At 38.0% G+C, this 17,282-nt stretch overlaps 1 protein-coding gene across 1 annotated transcript in view; it reads right to left on the minus strand.

Moving 5' to 3' along the window:
- The window catches only part of atg7 (ATG7 autophagy related 7 homolog (S. cerevisiae)), a 122,948-nt gene that overhangs the window by 95,624 nt on the left and 10,042 nt on the right, over nucleotides 1-17,282 (minus strand). Inside the window, exons 8-11 of the mRNA XM_052111723.1 lie at nucleotides 16,929-17,017; nucleotides 15,026-15,147; nucleotides 1,929-2,019; nucleotides 1,674-1,818 (exon numbers count right to left, since the gene is read on the minus strand). Coding sequence (XP_051967683.1) covers nucleotides 1,674-1,818; nucleotides 1,929-2,019; nucleotides 15,026-15,147; nucleotides 16,929-17,017 — 447 coding nt within the window. The remainder of the gene's footprint in view (nucleotides 1-1,673; nucleotides 1,819-1,928; nucleotides 2,020-15,025; nucleotides 15,148-16,928; nucleotides 17,018-17,282) is intronic.

The raw sequence follows: 17,282 nt of genomic DNA on the forward strand, positions 1-17,282 counted from the left end.
ATCAAGGTGGTTGAAGTAAATATTCAAAACCTCTGCTAGAGAAAACACATTTGCACAATGGACGTTTTAACACTTTAGATATAACTAGCATCTGTCTCCCCTATATACTGTAGTTCATTTTTATATTAATTCTTATTCATATTAATTATTTTTTAATACTGCTAATGAATGGGTGTAATTTTATTTTTATATATATAAAGTAAGTTATTTCTATTATCTCTGTATGTGATGTATGTGATTCATCTCCTCCGTGTTTATTTGTGTGTCACCTTGACCTTGCACGATAAACTGTAATGGCCAAAACTGTTTGTAATTATGCAGAGGGCTTTGCATAAACAATGCATGTTATTAGCAAACTGCATAGCTGAATTCAAGCAAATCTCTTGATATTTTTGGATTGCTTTAAAAAAAAAAAAAAAACACTCTTAAACTCAATCTACAATTGACATTAAGTGGTCTTTTTTCATACTGTCAACATGTTATCTGATGGCATTTATTTTCTATAATTACAGTCCTTGGCCTTCGATTATCATAAAAACTAAATAAATAAATAAAACATTAAGCAGCAATTAAATGATAAACTCAGCAAAAAGGAAACGTCCTCTCACTTTAAACTGCTTTTATTTTCAGCAAACTTAACATGTGTAAATATTTGTATGAACATAATAAGATTTAACAACTAAGACATAAACTGAACAAATTTCACAGACATGAAATAATGTGTCCCTGAACAAAGAGGGGGTCAAAATCAAAAGTAACAGTCAGTATCTGGTGTGGCAACCAGCTGCATTAATACTGCAGGGCATCTCCTCATGGACTGCACCAGATTTACCAGTTCTTGCTATGAGATGTTATTCCACTCTTCCATCAAGGCACTTGCAAGTTCACTGACATATCTGGGGGGAATGGCCCTAACCCTCACCTTCCGATCCAACAGGTCCCAGACGTACTCAATGGGATTGAGATCGGGGCTCTTTGCTGGCCATGGCAGAACACAGACATTCCTGTCTTGCAGGAAATCATGCGCAGAACGAGCAGTATGGCTGGTGGCATTTTCATGTTGGAGGGTCATGTCAGGCCCGCAGGTGTGATATTTGGATGTACCGATCCTGTGCAGGTGTTGTAGCACATGGTCTGCCACTTCGAGGACGATCAGCTGTCCTTCCTGTCTCCCTGTAGCACTATCTTAGGCATCTCACAGTACGGACATTGCAATTTATTGTCCTGGCCACATCTGCAGTCCTCATGCCTCCATGTAGCATGCATAAGGCAAGTTCACGCAGATGAGCAGCGACCCTGGGCATCTTTCTTTTGGTGTTTTTCAGAGTCAGTAGAAAGGTGTTTTAAGTGTCTTAAGTTTGTATAACTGTGACCTAAAATGCCTACCGTGTGTAAGCTGTTAGTATCTTAATGACCGTTCCACAGGTGCATGTTCATTAATTGTTTATGATTCATTGAACAAGCATGGAAAACATTGTTTAAACCCTTTACAATAAAGATCTGTAAAGTTATTTGGATTGTTATAAAATTATCTTTAAAATACAGTGTCCTGAAAAAGAGTTTATAAACCAAGCCAAGAAATCCACATTGAAGGCAATATAAGCTTTTTCATTACTGTCGGTCAAGATTTTCTGTAAATTGTTGAGAATTGCTAAAATGTAAAGCAATCTTACCATGAGCGTTCTTGCGACGTTGCAGCCCAGGGTTCCAGCTCCCAGCAACAAACACCTGGTGGACACGACCTTATCCAGATCCAGAGACGGGACCAACCTCCAGCGCATCAACTTCAGGTTCAGATCGACAGACGACTCGGCAAGCCTTGAACAAACGTATGAAAATGTCTAATAAAATGCTACAAAAACTGAAGAATTTATACACTTATTAAACTGAAAATGGTTGACTTTTCTTTTCTGCCAAAGGTTTATTACCTTTTAGGGTCCATACATTCACTGAGATTGACACTTCTAGGTCCCATCGCGCCTTTAATGTTCTTCTCCCAACCTACACTTTTTGGGCATACTGGAAAAAGACGTTTGATTGATTATAAACATTATACAAACTTAATTTTGTGCAGTGAGAAATAGAATTATGTTTTCTAGTAAAGTTTAGTTGAGTTGGACATATACAAAATACCTGTGTGTCCTAAAAGGCTTCGTTCAAACAGCAGCAGAATGCGATCGTCAGTGCTGTTTTAGAGTGCTAAATTCGGTTCTGTTCAAACACTGCTTGATAATAACAAGAGTTTCAAATACATTCTATAATATAACTATCTCCCTTAAATATTCAGGACTCAGAACTGAATTTTTAGAGTGAGTTTTGTAAACCTGTGTGTGGCAGCGGGGGCGTGGTTTAGCGCCTGTCTGGGGGAGAAAGCGGTAAGGGCGCTTGCACCTGAGCCAAATTATGTCTAACACCTGTCTCTAATTTCAGTGAGCATGGGGAGAGCGGCATAAAAACGGCCACAGAACCTCCAGACGAGAGAGAGAGTGACACGCGTCAGTCTAGTGTTGACATGTTCTGAGAACCAGAGAATGACTTCATGTTAATTAAGAAATTTATGTTGATATTAAGTATAAAAATTGTGAGCACTGCTGTGGCCATTAAACCCCACTTGAGAAGAATATTACGTCTTCATCTCCTCCTTGACATCTTAACTTGATACACTGTGCTGTATGAATGGAACATCACTAGACAACAAGTCACATCATACAGTGCAATAATCACTTTGCACTGCACACACGCTTGTCCTTAGAAAAGCCCTTATAATTAATAAATCTCAAACCGATTGATGAGTTCAATTGCAAAATGTAATGTTGAATTGTTGAGCAAATTTAAAACATCAAGGCAACATGATGCAGTAAGATTTTTAATTCTCTCAACAACTGTCAAAATAATTGTCCTCATTAACATTGCTTTGTTTAGTCAATGTGATTTTTTTTTGTTTTCTAAATGCAAACATTTTTGTTGAAAGAACTACCAATTTCTTGTTCAGCCAACAATCAACTTCATTTTGTCACCATTTCAATTACTTTAACATGAAGTTAACTGTAACTTTGCCTCTGAAGAAAGGTATGTCTTGCAATGCGAAGCAGTATGTACAATTGTTAGCTAGTGATGTCCGATTCTTAAACGAATCGTTCTTTTCAGAAGATTCTTAGCAATTAACCGGTCGAGCCGGTTCACAAAATTGAACTGAATCTAACTTTAGTTCCAGCTGATGACACAAGATGCACAGCTGAAGACTGTACTGGCTACGTAGCACGTCGAACTAAAGAAAAACGTAATGAGCCAGTCCCACTGACCGTTGAAGTTTGCAGAGGATACTGAAGACTTGCTAGGTGTTGAGACGTTACTGGCAAATGCCAAATAAAACATTTATAAACCTACATATGTTTGTTTCTTTGTTATTTGTTAAATTATTTAATAAAACATATTTGCAAATTAAGGTCTCGAAATTAAGTAGGCATTTTTACTGGATGATGTTACTAATACAAATGATTAATAATATATTATTTAATTAGACTTAATGAGTTGTATAGCTAACTGTGATGGACATTTTCAAGAAATCTGAATCTGAACAAAATACTAAAACGATGCTAAATGCAGGTGACTAATAGCCGGAGTCCTGACACCAACCGAAATGAAGTAGTACATTGTTACAGGCTTGGTGGCTCTTATGAGTTACTAGACTGATTATTGAACCAAAGAACCTGTTCAAAATGAATGAATTAAGCTTAAAGGCAAAATTGAAAGTCATCTTTTCGGTTGTGTTCGACTCAAAAAGAACAGAATGAGCCGATCCAAATAACCATTGAAGTTTGCAGTGGATTACCGAGGAGTCTGATGAGTGATTTGTTGATACTATGAGAATGCATGCACCAAGAGGACTTGAAGGAGCCCAGGGCAAAATGTAAGTTTCTTTAACAACAAACAAAATGTACTGAAAATATGCTTATGTCTAGTTTTATTAAATAACATTTTTATTAAAACTAGGATTGCACCGATTCCACTTTTTCTCTTCCGATCCGATTCAGATACCAGAAATCTCAGTATCGGCCGAAACCGATCCAATACCAGTGTTGTTGTTTTTTGGCATAATCAGTTTAAAATATCTTTACACTATTGTGTGGAACTAATTGGGAGTACTCTTTAATATGTAAATAAACACAAACCTCTAACTACACTTTATTTCAATATAAATGTATATCTTATTAAGAAACACTTTATTATTATCTAGTATACTGGATAATGTAGCAGCAAAATTAACAGTAATTCCAGTCTTCAAGTCTTCAGTAGAAATTTTTGATTATTCTTTCTTTTTTTTTCAAAAATGTTTCAACTTACATCTGGACATTAAAGGATTCAGATCTCTTTTTTTGTGTTCAATTTAGATGCAAGACATCAGTCCACTTTTCATTCAGACATTTTTTTTATTTTTTGGAACCCATTCAATTTAAATATTGTTATAAATTGTAAACAAATAATAATGATGACAATAATAATAATAATAAATTTTAAAATTAATAAAAGCCGTTCTTAATGCATATAATAAGTGAACTGAACTTTTGAGCATCTACATCTGAGATGTTGTTCGTGAGTAGCACTCAAATATTGCACACCTCGTGAAGGCTAAAAATAGCCGCGAGTGTGTGTGTGTGTGTGTGTGTGTGTGTGTGTGTGTGTGTGTGTGTAAACAGAAGAGCGACATTCACTGATGTGCTGGAGCTGCGCATACTTTATATTTACTTATTAAACACAGCCTTTTGTGATTCACAGAGCTATAGCACGTCTTTTAGTTTCTTTGAATAAAATGCACGAGTCATATGAACTACTTTAATGGTGTTTTTATGGTTCTTTTATCATTTTTGAAGCTTGACAGTAATGAACATGACGAACATACAGTATCGGATTTAGATCGGGCTCGTCGGACCGATACCCGATCCATCTAAAAGCTTCAGTATCAGAGCCGACACCGATCCAGGTATCGGATCAGTGCATTCCTAGCAAAAACTTTTCAGTTGATAAGCCCATAGCTGGATAAATGGCATTTAATTTTTTTACAGTAGGCTTCTGTTCAATAATATGGAAATAAACAATTCTAAAGCGATTTAAATTTTAAAAATTTAAAATTAAGCGTTTTGAGGTCATAATATAGCATTATGTAAGGAACAGAGTGAAAAGTAAGTGATTATGAACTGATAATCTGCCGTTTGACTCGTGATTTGAATAAAAGTGAATCAAATAATTTTTGTTGTAGTGCATAGTGTTTAATTTTCACCAGGAAACTGCTGCAATACGTACAATGAACCATGTAAAGAATATTTAGCAAAAATGAGACCAGGTTGACCAGTTTTGTGGTGTGGGCATGAGCAGTGGCCCACTGTATGACTTCACAGACAACTACCTAGTTGTCCAGTGCAGTTCCATTCACACAGCACAGGTTAACTGAACTCTTTTTGAAATTTGTTTGCAAGTCCTAAAATTTAAAGAGGTCATTTTGGTTATAGAATGCAACTGTCACTCTCATTTATGACTGAATCTGAACTGTGTATGAACATAACCGTATTTAGCACTCCTGCTGTGTGATCATAAACATATACTGTATTTGGAATTATCAGTCTTAAAAGAATCATGGTATTCCCCAGCATTCAACCTCATCATGCAACGTGACACAACAGGACTTGCAAAATACACAACACAGAATGGCAAACCTCACAGAAGTGAAGACAGCCGTGTAAACACATCTGAAGGACATGGACTGTATGTTCAAGGACAGCGATGTAAAGACAGAGAAGAAAGACAGATGGTTTTAGAGAATGGTGAAAGAGGCCATCTATGTGAAAATGGAGTAATCAGATTCCAAACAGGGAAGGCTTTCAAAACCATTTAACCACTTGCAATGCTGTCCTTTTATCCTTACCCTGGCAGCCCAACTCACAAAGCCATTCACACCATCAGTGAATAGACTCCCAAAGGACAAGTCGTATGACGTTGCGGTGTGTGTGATAAGGATGAATGCTGGTGAATCTCTACCACCTGATGAAGCCACTTGAATGAGTGGCAAAAGGATTTGAGATGAGAAACATGTCCATTACTAGACAAAAACTTTATAAAACATTATATGGCAAGGCAGATCTCAAGCACTTTAAAGCTTCACTATTTTTGATAGATCATAGATTTTTGGTTAAAAATAAACAAAACAGCTTTATCGATTAAGTACATAAAACAATGTCAAACAATTTCTTTAACATTTTCCAATTCACTACAGTAAGCCCACAAAAATTATTTGTATTTTGAGCTTTTGGGTTGGATTTGATGCTAAATCAGTCGTTCATCCTTATTTCATGTCTGTGAACACAGAAAAGAAGTACCAACTGTCATGTGTTCCGGCTGGGGAAACTACGCTGTTCAGTTCAGTCAGTCACACTCACACAGTTCAGGAGGACAGCATTGCTGCAGTCTGTATTGGACGTTTATCTGTTAACTCTTTGGCCAAGTTCTTTACTTGCAATAATGCCTGGATATGTTTTCTGGTAAGGTTGTTGAAGTTTACATTGCTTGTCATGCTCGTATGAATCGAACAATACTCATGTGTTAACCGATCGCGATGTACAGTACCTAAATTGTCTGGTGAAGTTATTAATACTAAGTTTACTAATATACCGTACATGGCTTCTGAGTATTTTATAACATTGTTGTAGTTTCCAGGTTCCCTAAGAGCATGTGCCTCTGTTTTCTCATTTCTTTTGCCTCAGTCACAAAAATGCACAAGCCATCACTTATTGTCCTTTTAGGTCTGTTTACAAGTCTGTTTAACCCTGTATTAATGGGCAAGGAGGAAGCGAGAACCGGCTTGGCAATATAAATAATAGTTTTAAATAATAAACTGAATGCAAAAGCATACAAACATAAACATAGAGGAGCTCCATGTCATTCTCTCTCTCTCTCGAACATTGTCACCGGCCACCTTTATCCCGTGGCGCACGCCCCCATCAGGCTGATTGGGGATCCGGCGAGCGTTGTTCCAGCCCCCCCCCGCCCTCCTCCACTCTACACTCCTACCGGCATTGCCTCAGGCCGGTGACCCCAGGCATGACGTACCCGTACCCCCCCCCACCAAAGGCCAACACAGAGCGACAGAGATTGAGAGAAAACCACAACTCAGTCACAGGTTCTCTGATGTACTGTCGCGTGTTCCTCGATCACTCCTCCACCCTCTCCGGTGGACGGCAGCCACTCCTCCCCGTGCGGACCGGAGTCAGACCTACGACCCCCAGCGAACAGAATGCCCCTCCATGTTCCCGGCGACTCGTGGGGACACTCCTCTGCCCCTGGCAGCGGCCCTACCGCTCCAGGCAGACGGGGAGGCCTTGCAGACGGCGGTCCTCTCAACTCCTCCACTTTTCTGGGGGACGGCAGGGCACTCCTCAGTGGCAGTGGCTACATTGCTCCAGGCGGTCGTGGAGTCCAGTCCCCACTCGCCTCGTGGACGGAGGCCGTTCCCCGCGGCCGGGCGGTCGAGCTACTCCGTCCCCCAGCGTACGGCAGCAGCCGAGTGTCGAGGACTCCGCGACGGCATCCCTCCTCCTTCCCGGGTTTCGGCACCAGTGTAAAGGGATTTAGATGGGCTAGGAGGAGCTGAGAACCGGCTTGACAATATAAATAATAGTTTAATGAGAAACTTAAACAAAAGATACATGACGGATATGCCCATAAACGCTCTCTCTGTCCAGCACCATCTTCTCCAGTTGGTCTTTATCCCTCTTGGAGGCTTGATTAGCCTGATAAGGGACCGGGTGTGTAGAATCAACACCCGGCCCCGCCATCCGCCCTGCCACAAGTACCATTAGACAAAATACGATTACATTTTCTTTCTGCTTATGTTTTTTTTATTTATGTATCATATTTGATACATTAGGCTTCAAAAGGTAATTATCCTCCTGAGGCCCAGCAATGCATTTTTGCACAGGGCATTGGTTATTTAAGTTTTCTTAGCCCATACATGCTACATTGGTAAATCTTAGGGTATAATCAGAGGACACCCTGGGCTTTTCAGATATAACAGATGTTTGAGAGCTTGCCCACGACAACTTCCTCTCCTTGGTCTATATATATGGATGAAATTCAGCACATCAATTACAATACAAATACAAATATATTTGTTCTTGTATATTTTATATTCTTTTTGTATGTATTTTATGCACCAAGCAAAAAAAGGGAAATTGAAAAAAACTTTTTTCGCTGGGTCTCAGCATCTTATAGTAAGATGACATCATAACAGTTTGTAATGTAAAATAATGAGATCTTTATAAATGGCAGAGCAGGCTGCATATATGAAAATACACAGAAATATTAGTTCATAATTTAAATATGATATATAATAATCATAATTATTATATAAATAATATATATATATATATATATATATATATATATATATATATATATATATATATATATATATATATATATATATATATATATATATATTCTTTTTATATAGATATATTTATATATATAATATATATATATATATATATATATGTAGCTGTGTATATATGATATATACATATATATATATATATATATATATATATATATATATATATATATATATATATATATATATACATACATACATACACACACATATATGTCAGAATATTCAAAGCTCTGTGATTTTATTATTTATTTTAACTTTTTGTGGTGGGCATGAATAGAATGCAATGGTGATTGAGAGATATACACTGGAGGCCAAACATTTGGAATAATGTACAGAGTTTGCTGTTTTGGGAGGAAATTGGTTCTTGAATTCACCAAAGTGGCATTCAACTGATCACAGAGTATAGTCAGGACTGTAAGAAACAGCATCACCACTATTTGATCGTCATTATAAGTCATTTTTGATCAAATCTAGACAGGCCCCATTTCCAGCAGCCATCATCCCAACACCTTATCCTTGAGTAATTATGCTAAATTGCTAATTTGGTACTAGAAAATCATTATTATTATTATATCAAACACAGTTGAAAGCTATTTGGTTCGTTAAATGAAGCTTGTCATTGTATTTGTGTTTATTTTTGAGTTGCCACAGTATGCAATAGACTGGCATGTCTTAAGGTCAATATAAGGTATAAATGGAAAAAAAGAAGCTCATCAGCTTATCATTGTTTTGAGGAATGAAGTTTACAATGCTTGAAATTGGTGTGCAGGCCATATGCGAAGAATTGTAAAGAAAATGCCACTTTTGAAATAGAAAAACAAAAAGAAGAGGCTAGAGTGGGCAAAGAAACCCAGACATTGGACAACAAATAATTGAAAATGAGTGTTATGGATCTTAATCCCATTGAGATTTTGTGGGATCAGCTAGACTGTACGGTGCGTGAGAAGTGCCCGACAAGAAAGCTACATCTATGACAAATGCTACAAGAAGCATGGGGTGAAATGTCACCTGAGTATCTGGACAAACTGACAGCTAGAATGCCAAGGATCTGCAAAGCTGTCATTGCTGCACGTTGAGGATTTTCTTTGATGAGAACTCTTTTAAGTAGTTCTGAAAAACTTTTTCAAATTGCGATAGTATTTTTTCATGTTATTAATGTCCTGACTATACATTGTGATCAGATGTATCATATTTGATACATGCAATTTTAACATGCTTTTTCAATCAAATAATATAATTTTTTTTTAACCAAGCAAACATTGTTTATATACAGCAAATACTCATTTGAAAATATCAGTAACAATATAATCATTACTGTCACATTAACTTTATTAAAATATGCTGTCATTTATCCCAACATAAGGGTCATTTTTTGAAGAAGTCCGCCATCAATTTTATATAGATTGATATTAACATGAAATCACTTTTTTCACAAATAACCACTAGATAATGTGGAACTTACATACCATACATTCTCTGGCAATTCAGCTTGACCAGAGAGTGAGACAGGAGCTGTGAAACGTCATGTAACATACTTGATACACACAGCATTATATGGTTAAAAGCCACTATAGGTACAAGTTACTACAAGGTAGCTCCCCATGAAGTGTTCAAAGGTGTTTGCTCCTCCACAAACACCACTTCCAGGGAAAACCATGCCCCACACCTCTCCCGATCCACTCCGTAGTGGGAAAACCCATCGGCTCTGGATTCATCACCCAACAGACTGAACCCATCACACTTCAAGTTGGTGTCATTCACTCCAAATCTATTACCCTAATCATTCTAGATGACTCCATTGTGGACATTGTCCTGGGATTACCCTGGCTGGTACACCACAACACCATCATCTTTTGGTCTAGCGGAGAGGTGTGCGCCTGGAGCGGATATTGCTTTACTGACTGTCTCCCTCTTCCTCGCCATTAAAACTCCCTCAATAAATCTGCAGTCAGTGAGTTGTTGCTTCCATATCATACCACCTCCATTGAGAGCCCCACCATCGCCCAGTCCATCTCCATATTGCCCGAATACCAGGATTTTAGTGACATTTTCAGTCCACAGAAGGTGTCCTAGTTACTTCCACATCGGCCCTGGAACTGTACTATTGAGTTTCTGCCTGGTGCACTTTTCTCATGTTTGAGTGTATCCTCTTTCACTTTCAGAACAAAAAGCTATTGAGGATTACATCAGAGGTGCCATGAGTCAAGGACACATTCATCCATCCACTTCCCCAGTGGCCTCCTGCTTTTTCTTCTGAGCCAAGAAAGACTGGGGTCTTCGACCCTGCATTGACTACCGGGCATTGAACAAGATCACTGTGAAATATTCCAATATCCTCAGACCCTTGTACCATCTGCACTCGAACTCCTGAGAGGTGCCAACATCTTCTCGAAACTGGACCTACGCAGTGCATGCAATCTCATATGCAAGAGTGACGAATTGAAGACCACCTTTATCACCTCCAGTGGTTATTATTAGTACTGCATCATGAATGAGATTCTCCTTTAGTATCTGCCCATTTTTGTGATTGTATTTTGTGAGGAATATATTATTCCTCCTCTATTCAAGATCAAATTCATCATGTAAGACTGGTTTCTATGGTGCCTCCAGGAACAACAGCTGTACCCTTAAGGCAGAAAAGGGTCTCTTCCATCAAACCTCTTTCCCACAGCATGCAGATGGATACTGTCAAGGTATAACCCATAATATCCTGGCCACAACCGACCACCATCAAGGAGTTCCAATGCTTTGCCAACTTTTATTGAAGGTTCATCAGGAATTTTAGCATTGGTGGCTGCTCCCCTTGAAAACAAGCCCAACACCCTTCACCAGCACTGCTATCCTTAAGCACCCTGATCCTGAACTTCCCTTTATTGAGGACGTCGGCCTTGCTGTCCCAGAGACAAGGCAGTCTTCACAAGCTCCACCCCTGTGCAGTCTTTTCAAAGAAGCTGTCTTCAGCTGAGCAAAATTATGACATCGGGAACATGAATCTGCTGTCGATCAAGGTGGCATTAGAGGAACGGCAGCACTGGATGGAGGGAGCTCGATACCCATTCCAGGTTATTACTAACAAACAAATCTTGGAATATCTATGTTCAGCTCAAGTCAAGTCAAGTTGTTTTTATAAAGCAAAAGGTCTGAACCCCCGTCAAGCAAGTTGGTCCCTGTTTTTCACCCATTTCTAGTTTAATCTCACCTATCGACCCAGCACCAAAAACCTTAAAGCCAATAATGCCCTTTCCTGACTCCATGCGCCAGATCACAACTCCTCGTCATCATCTGAACTCATCCTGGTCAGTCCCATAAAGTAATATTGACCAGAACATTTGTTGGCTACCACCAAAAAAACTGCTCCTGCCACCTGCTATCCAGGATACAGCTATGCTCCAATTTCTCGACATCACTAACTCTTTGACTGCTTTCTTTCCAATTTGGCATCAGGGCACCCAGGCACATCACAGACAATCACCTTAGTTTGTAACCACTACTGGTGGCCTCATCTTCTTCGCAATGTCAACACCTACATGCGTGCCTGCCCAGACTGCACAACATCAAGTGTCCCTCATCGTCTCCCAAAACGTAGTGCAGTAAGAACCAGCATGAGTGGAGTCTCTTTCTCTCATTGGTGGAATACACAAAGAAATCCCTGTGTTATCCTTCCGATGGACTTACCTCCTTTCAGTGCATTCTTGGTTTTCAACCCTTTGCTCCCTTGGTCTGGAGAGCCCTCAAAAGTCCCCACAGTCGACCACTGGTTCAGAACTATCGAGTGGATGTTGAATGCTGCTCACACACATCTTCAGCAAACAGTTTGTTGCTAAAAAGAGCAGGCTGACACTAGACGTTCTGATCCACTTGCTTACCAACCTGGCAAGAAGGTGTGGCTATCCACCAGGGATAGTGACTCCAACTCCCTTCAAAAAAAGCTAAGCCCAGTACACAGTAAATTGATCCCTTTACCATTACACAACAAATTAACCCAGTAAACTACCACCTTTAACTCCCCACAGTACATCTACCTTCCATGTTTCCTTACTCAAGCTTACCTGAACTCTCTTTCTCTTTCCTCCCCAGAAGGTTCTGTGTTTTTTTGTACTTTGTTAATAAACATCCGTGCATTTGGGTTCAACCATCGTATGTATGCTGCTTCACCATGACAAATATGACAATGTTTGGACATTATAACTTGGACATGAAAATGACAACAGGGTTTTTTCTGGGTCAAAAATGGTCTTCAGTGGAGGCTGATGAATACGTTCAACAACATGATCAAAGCTAGTTTATTACATAATTGCATTTAATAATAAATAACATTATTAATTGCATTTCATGTTTACATTGGATATAAGATAGTTTTCATCCAAGTATATGAAACCTTTTGAATTCAAAACATATTTTAACTTTAAGGTGCCATGTGAAATCAAACTAAACTTAATTAACACCTTCTTAAATTTAATTACACCTTAAAAATCGTCTAAAGTTTCCTACTCCATAACAAATACTGTTTTACTGTCAGAAGTAATCTTTAGAAATATCTGAAGGTAAACAAACAATGGCAGTTTAATGTTTAACTTTCAACTTTTTAAACCAAACAAACCAAAATACTGCCAAAATCTGGATTTAAAAGAGAAATGCGGATTTTCAGTACTCTCCGACCCATCCATGGTGGCGACAGAGTTTCCCTGTTGTGGGTGACGTCAAAAGAGTTTTGTTCTCTCTCAGCGATAAAGAATAATGACTGCACCATCTAATAGACCGTTGTCTATGTACTAGATTGATTTGGTTAACAGAAAGCCTACCCACACGTTTCCATAAAATCACAATTTGAAAGAATATAGCAATACCTAAACAATATTTTTTTTCCTCAACTCTATTAGTTACTCATCCTCATGTTGTTCTAAAATAGAATATATTATTTTGTAAAAATATTCACTGACTGTTGCTCTCCTTTGCACATTAATAAGAGTGCACAAGAGCAGCATTTCACACAGCCCCCACTCACGAGATGAGATTCAAGTGAGAAACCACTTTGTTGTTGCTACAACCGGACCACCAGAAATATTCACAACAGAGAACACAGCACAGCTGCACACAAACTAGAGAACCGAACATGTCTGAAGAGTCAAAGAGGAGATGCAATCTTTGCCCAGCCCGATTTGTTTGAACTAGGAGAGATGGAGAGGGCTGAGGCAGCTACAGTAACACCATATCCTAACTAGATGCGACACAATGTGATAAAAGGTATCTTTTTTTAAGTTAATGCACCATTGCACCAGGTAGCCCCATCTGTTGGGAACTGTCTTTGTCACACAGTATACTGAAGCCTGCATCTTACTAGCCAGTTAATAATTTTGGCCGAGAGTGTCCAGGTATAATAATAATTTCAATCAGACTCTTCTGTGTGTGAATACTTTTTTATTGGTTCTAATTATTTTTAAACCCAATAGAACCAGTGTTAACACCTAAAAGTAAACAAACAGCCCTATTGTGTGGTAACCTGAATGACTTAGAACATTGACAGGCATTCATAAATTACAATAAATACATTTTGCTTGCCTTGCTCCAACAGAAATAGAAAAAAGCAAACAATGCTTAGCATCAGATTGATCATTTAAAAAAAAGGTGAAGTGTGTAATTTCTGTGCAACTTACAGAATCAAATAAACTGGAAAATAAATAAATAATAATGATCATTTGCAGACAGGTTTCTACAAACATTCCTACCACTGCCATCCTTTGGTGTGAGGAACCGACTGAAATTTAAGTGGTTATTTGCTGAAAATCTTCTGCTTTGCCTTTCCTCTCAAATCTCATGTATGCTTCCACATATTCAAATGTGTCAGGACCATTTACATGACACGCATGATATCAAATCTGGAGTGGTACACCTTCATGTGCCAAGTTTGAATGTATGCATGCACAAATGACATTTGAGTGCTGCCCTTATATGGTACTTTGTTGTCCTTTTTGGATATTGACAGCACCTGGTCGCTGTATACACTTATTGTATGGAAAAAGAGCAGCATGAATTTTCTTCAAAACATTTTTCAGTTTTCCACAGAAGAAATGTCATACAGGGATAGAGCCACATAGTAAATAATAGCAGAAATTTAGTTTTTGGGTAAACTATTCCTTTTATGTATTCAAATTTTTGAATGAGCCGTTTATGCAGCTTAGCTTCAATAAATGCTTATTCTTCGACCGAGCAGGACGTTTTCAGTTCTGAAACTTACCATGTATTTTCATAATACATAGACTTTTCAAGCTTGGGCATAAAAAAGCAAGTATGTACACAATTCATTTATGGCGTTTACCTAGAATCAGTGATGAAGAATGTTACAGAAAACATCCAAATCAAACAAACCAAACCAGGATCATTGGCATTTTCCCAAAGCAGGCAGGAAGAAATAGTGAAAGTTCACTTTCACGGTTCATGAAATCCAAAAAATCTTCAAAAGCAGCAGAAGGGCTGAGAACTCTATATTATCATTTAAATGGTTTCATCCCGCTCCAGAAACCAGATAAAAGCTCTACCTTTATGCTGCTGTTCTGAGGCACTCATGTGAAGATGATAAATTACCTGCACAAGCCGACAGGTCTGGAAGCTTGACCCGAAAGATGATGCTGTGCTGAATGGAACGGCTTCCTTGTAGAGTTCTGTCTCTGAAGCACAGAACCTCCAGAACATCCAGCTGTGAACCCCTGGCATTTACACAAACACACACTGCTCTTTGAGCACAAATGACCTATAACTTACCATTACAAAAAGACCATGCACCGCAAGAGTGAGCACTGCTGGAATATCTTGGCATTTGAACACTGGAAAACTGCAAAATTTATAATTTGTCCTAAAATGTTAGGTCAAATTTTTCCTAAAATAGAAAAGAACCATGATAATACCATGTTTCTTGTACATGGTAACAAATAATTGCAAGTTTTCTTTGGATATGGTTCTATAGTAATACCATATTTATTGGATATGGTACAATGATAATACTATATTTTTTTGTATATGATACCATAGTAATACAATGTTACTTTTTACATATGTTAACACGGAAATGCCAAGGTTTTTTGCATTTAATATGGCATTAACAAGTATAATAGTAATGCCATGATCTTTCGAACATGATTCCATGGTAATACCATGTTCTTTTAGAAATGCACCATGATATAGTCCACACAGTTTTCTTTAAAGTATCTTGGTAAATACCATGGTAAATGAATATAGTGATTATTCAGTAACATGGTAAATATCAAAGTACTGCTCCCATTCCATTTGATACCATCATTGTACCATGGTACCGCCACAGTATTTCTGTAAGGCTATCAGTTCTACATAACTAACAAATAACAAACATCATACTGCCATTGTGCAGTATTTGAGCACAACAAAAAAAGTCAATGGACGTCATTCATGAAACATGAGCAGAACAATTTTTGGTGGAAATCGTTCGTAAAGCCGTTCTAACGCTAACTCTCATATTCATGAAAGTTTTCGTATTTTCAAAGTGTTAGCTTGGAAGAACAAAACTGACATCAGCTCCTGACCAAATGTATATCATGTGTAAGACATCAAATGTGTTGTGTTCTTTCAGACAAACTGCCATGACTACATTTTGATAGAAGTGCAATAAAAATAATAATAAAAAAAAATGATTTGATGCTTGGCATTTTTTTTATAAAAAATAAAGCCCTGTAATGTGACTGGTTGGACAGTATGAGCTCTATAATGTAGGTTTCACTAATTCAGGTATTGATAAATCATGTTCAATTGATAACAAATGGTCAATGTTACTGCTGTTAAACCTATAAATAAACCTGTCACGGGCAGGTACGCTCACAAAACAACGGGGAATTTTTTTTTTGTTTTTAAGTAGTTCAGTTTGCAAATCTTTATTAGCTCAGTGTTTTAGACTGAAATATTTTAACACCAAAAAAATTATTTTTAACCTCTTGGACAATTCGATTCACAAAAGAACCTCAGATGGAAGCCAAAACATGCGTGACGGTAAGATCCTCACTTTTTTTGTGACCACACCAGCATGCTTGCTGAATCAAAATGTTGTGATTTGAATGCACTTCATTTAAAACACTTTAATGATAATCATTACTGTTATCATATAACAATTCACATTTACTAGCACGTCTGATGTCTTCCTTATATGGTATTTTCATGCACATGGATTATTATAATTGTGAATGAACGTGCACACGCCATGTATTCGTGAATGCTTGAAACTAATTTACATAGCGAAGATCCATTTTACATGCAAATTACTTCGAATTTACTTACATATTTACAAAGCTTTCATGAATGAGACCCAATGATACCAGGCAGTGCACTATATTATTACAATGACAAAACACTGAAGGTTGATCTTTTTTCCCCCCACCAACATTCTTTAAGCTGTAAATCAAACATTTTTTAAATAGATTGTAAATAAGGTAGTGGAATGTTAGAAAAAAAATTAGTAGAGTACCATTTTTTTGCTAGTAGGATGAGGAGGTTTCTGAGGGGCCATCCAGGATGTTGAGGCAGCGTGCAGGGGTCATACACACCCACAGTAATCTTTAAAACAAAGAACACATCCCCATTTTAATTGAATGTAATGTTTTAATAGTTACTATAATTATAGTAATGCTTTCACAGTTACAAACAACTTAAGGCCAAAGTATACTTGTGCGTGTTGTGGATCACTCCACACACAGTATATGTGACACAAATTGTCATCAGCAAAGCCGCGCGGCCTGCTCGCGCATGCCTAGATTGCCTGCGCATGTGCTGGCCATTGACAATACAAAAAGAGTGTCACAAAGCAGTTATAGTGCGCATG

Source organism: Xyrauchen texanus, chromosome 39 (genome assembly GCF_025860055.1).
Source record: "Xyrauchen texanus isolate HMW12.3.18 chromosome 39, RBS_HiC_50CHRs, whole genome shotgun sequence".
Lineage (NCBI taxonomy): Eukaryota > Metazoa > Chordata > Actinopteri > Cypriniformes > Catostomidae > Xyrauchen > Xyrauchen texanus.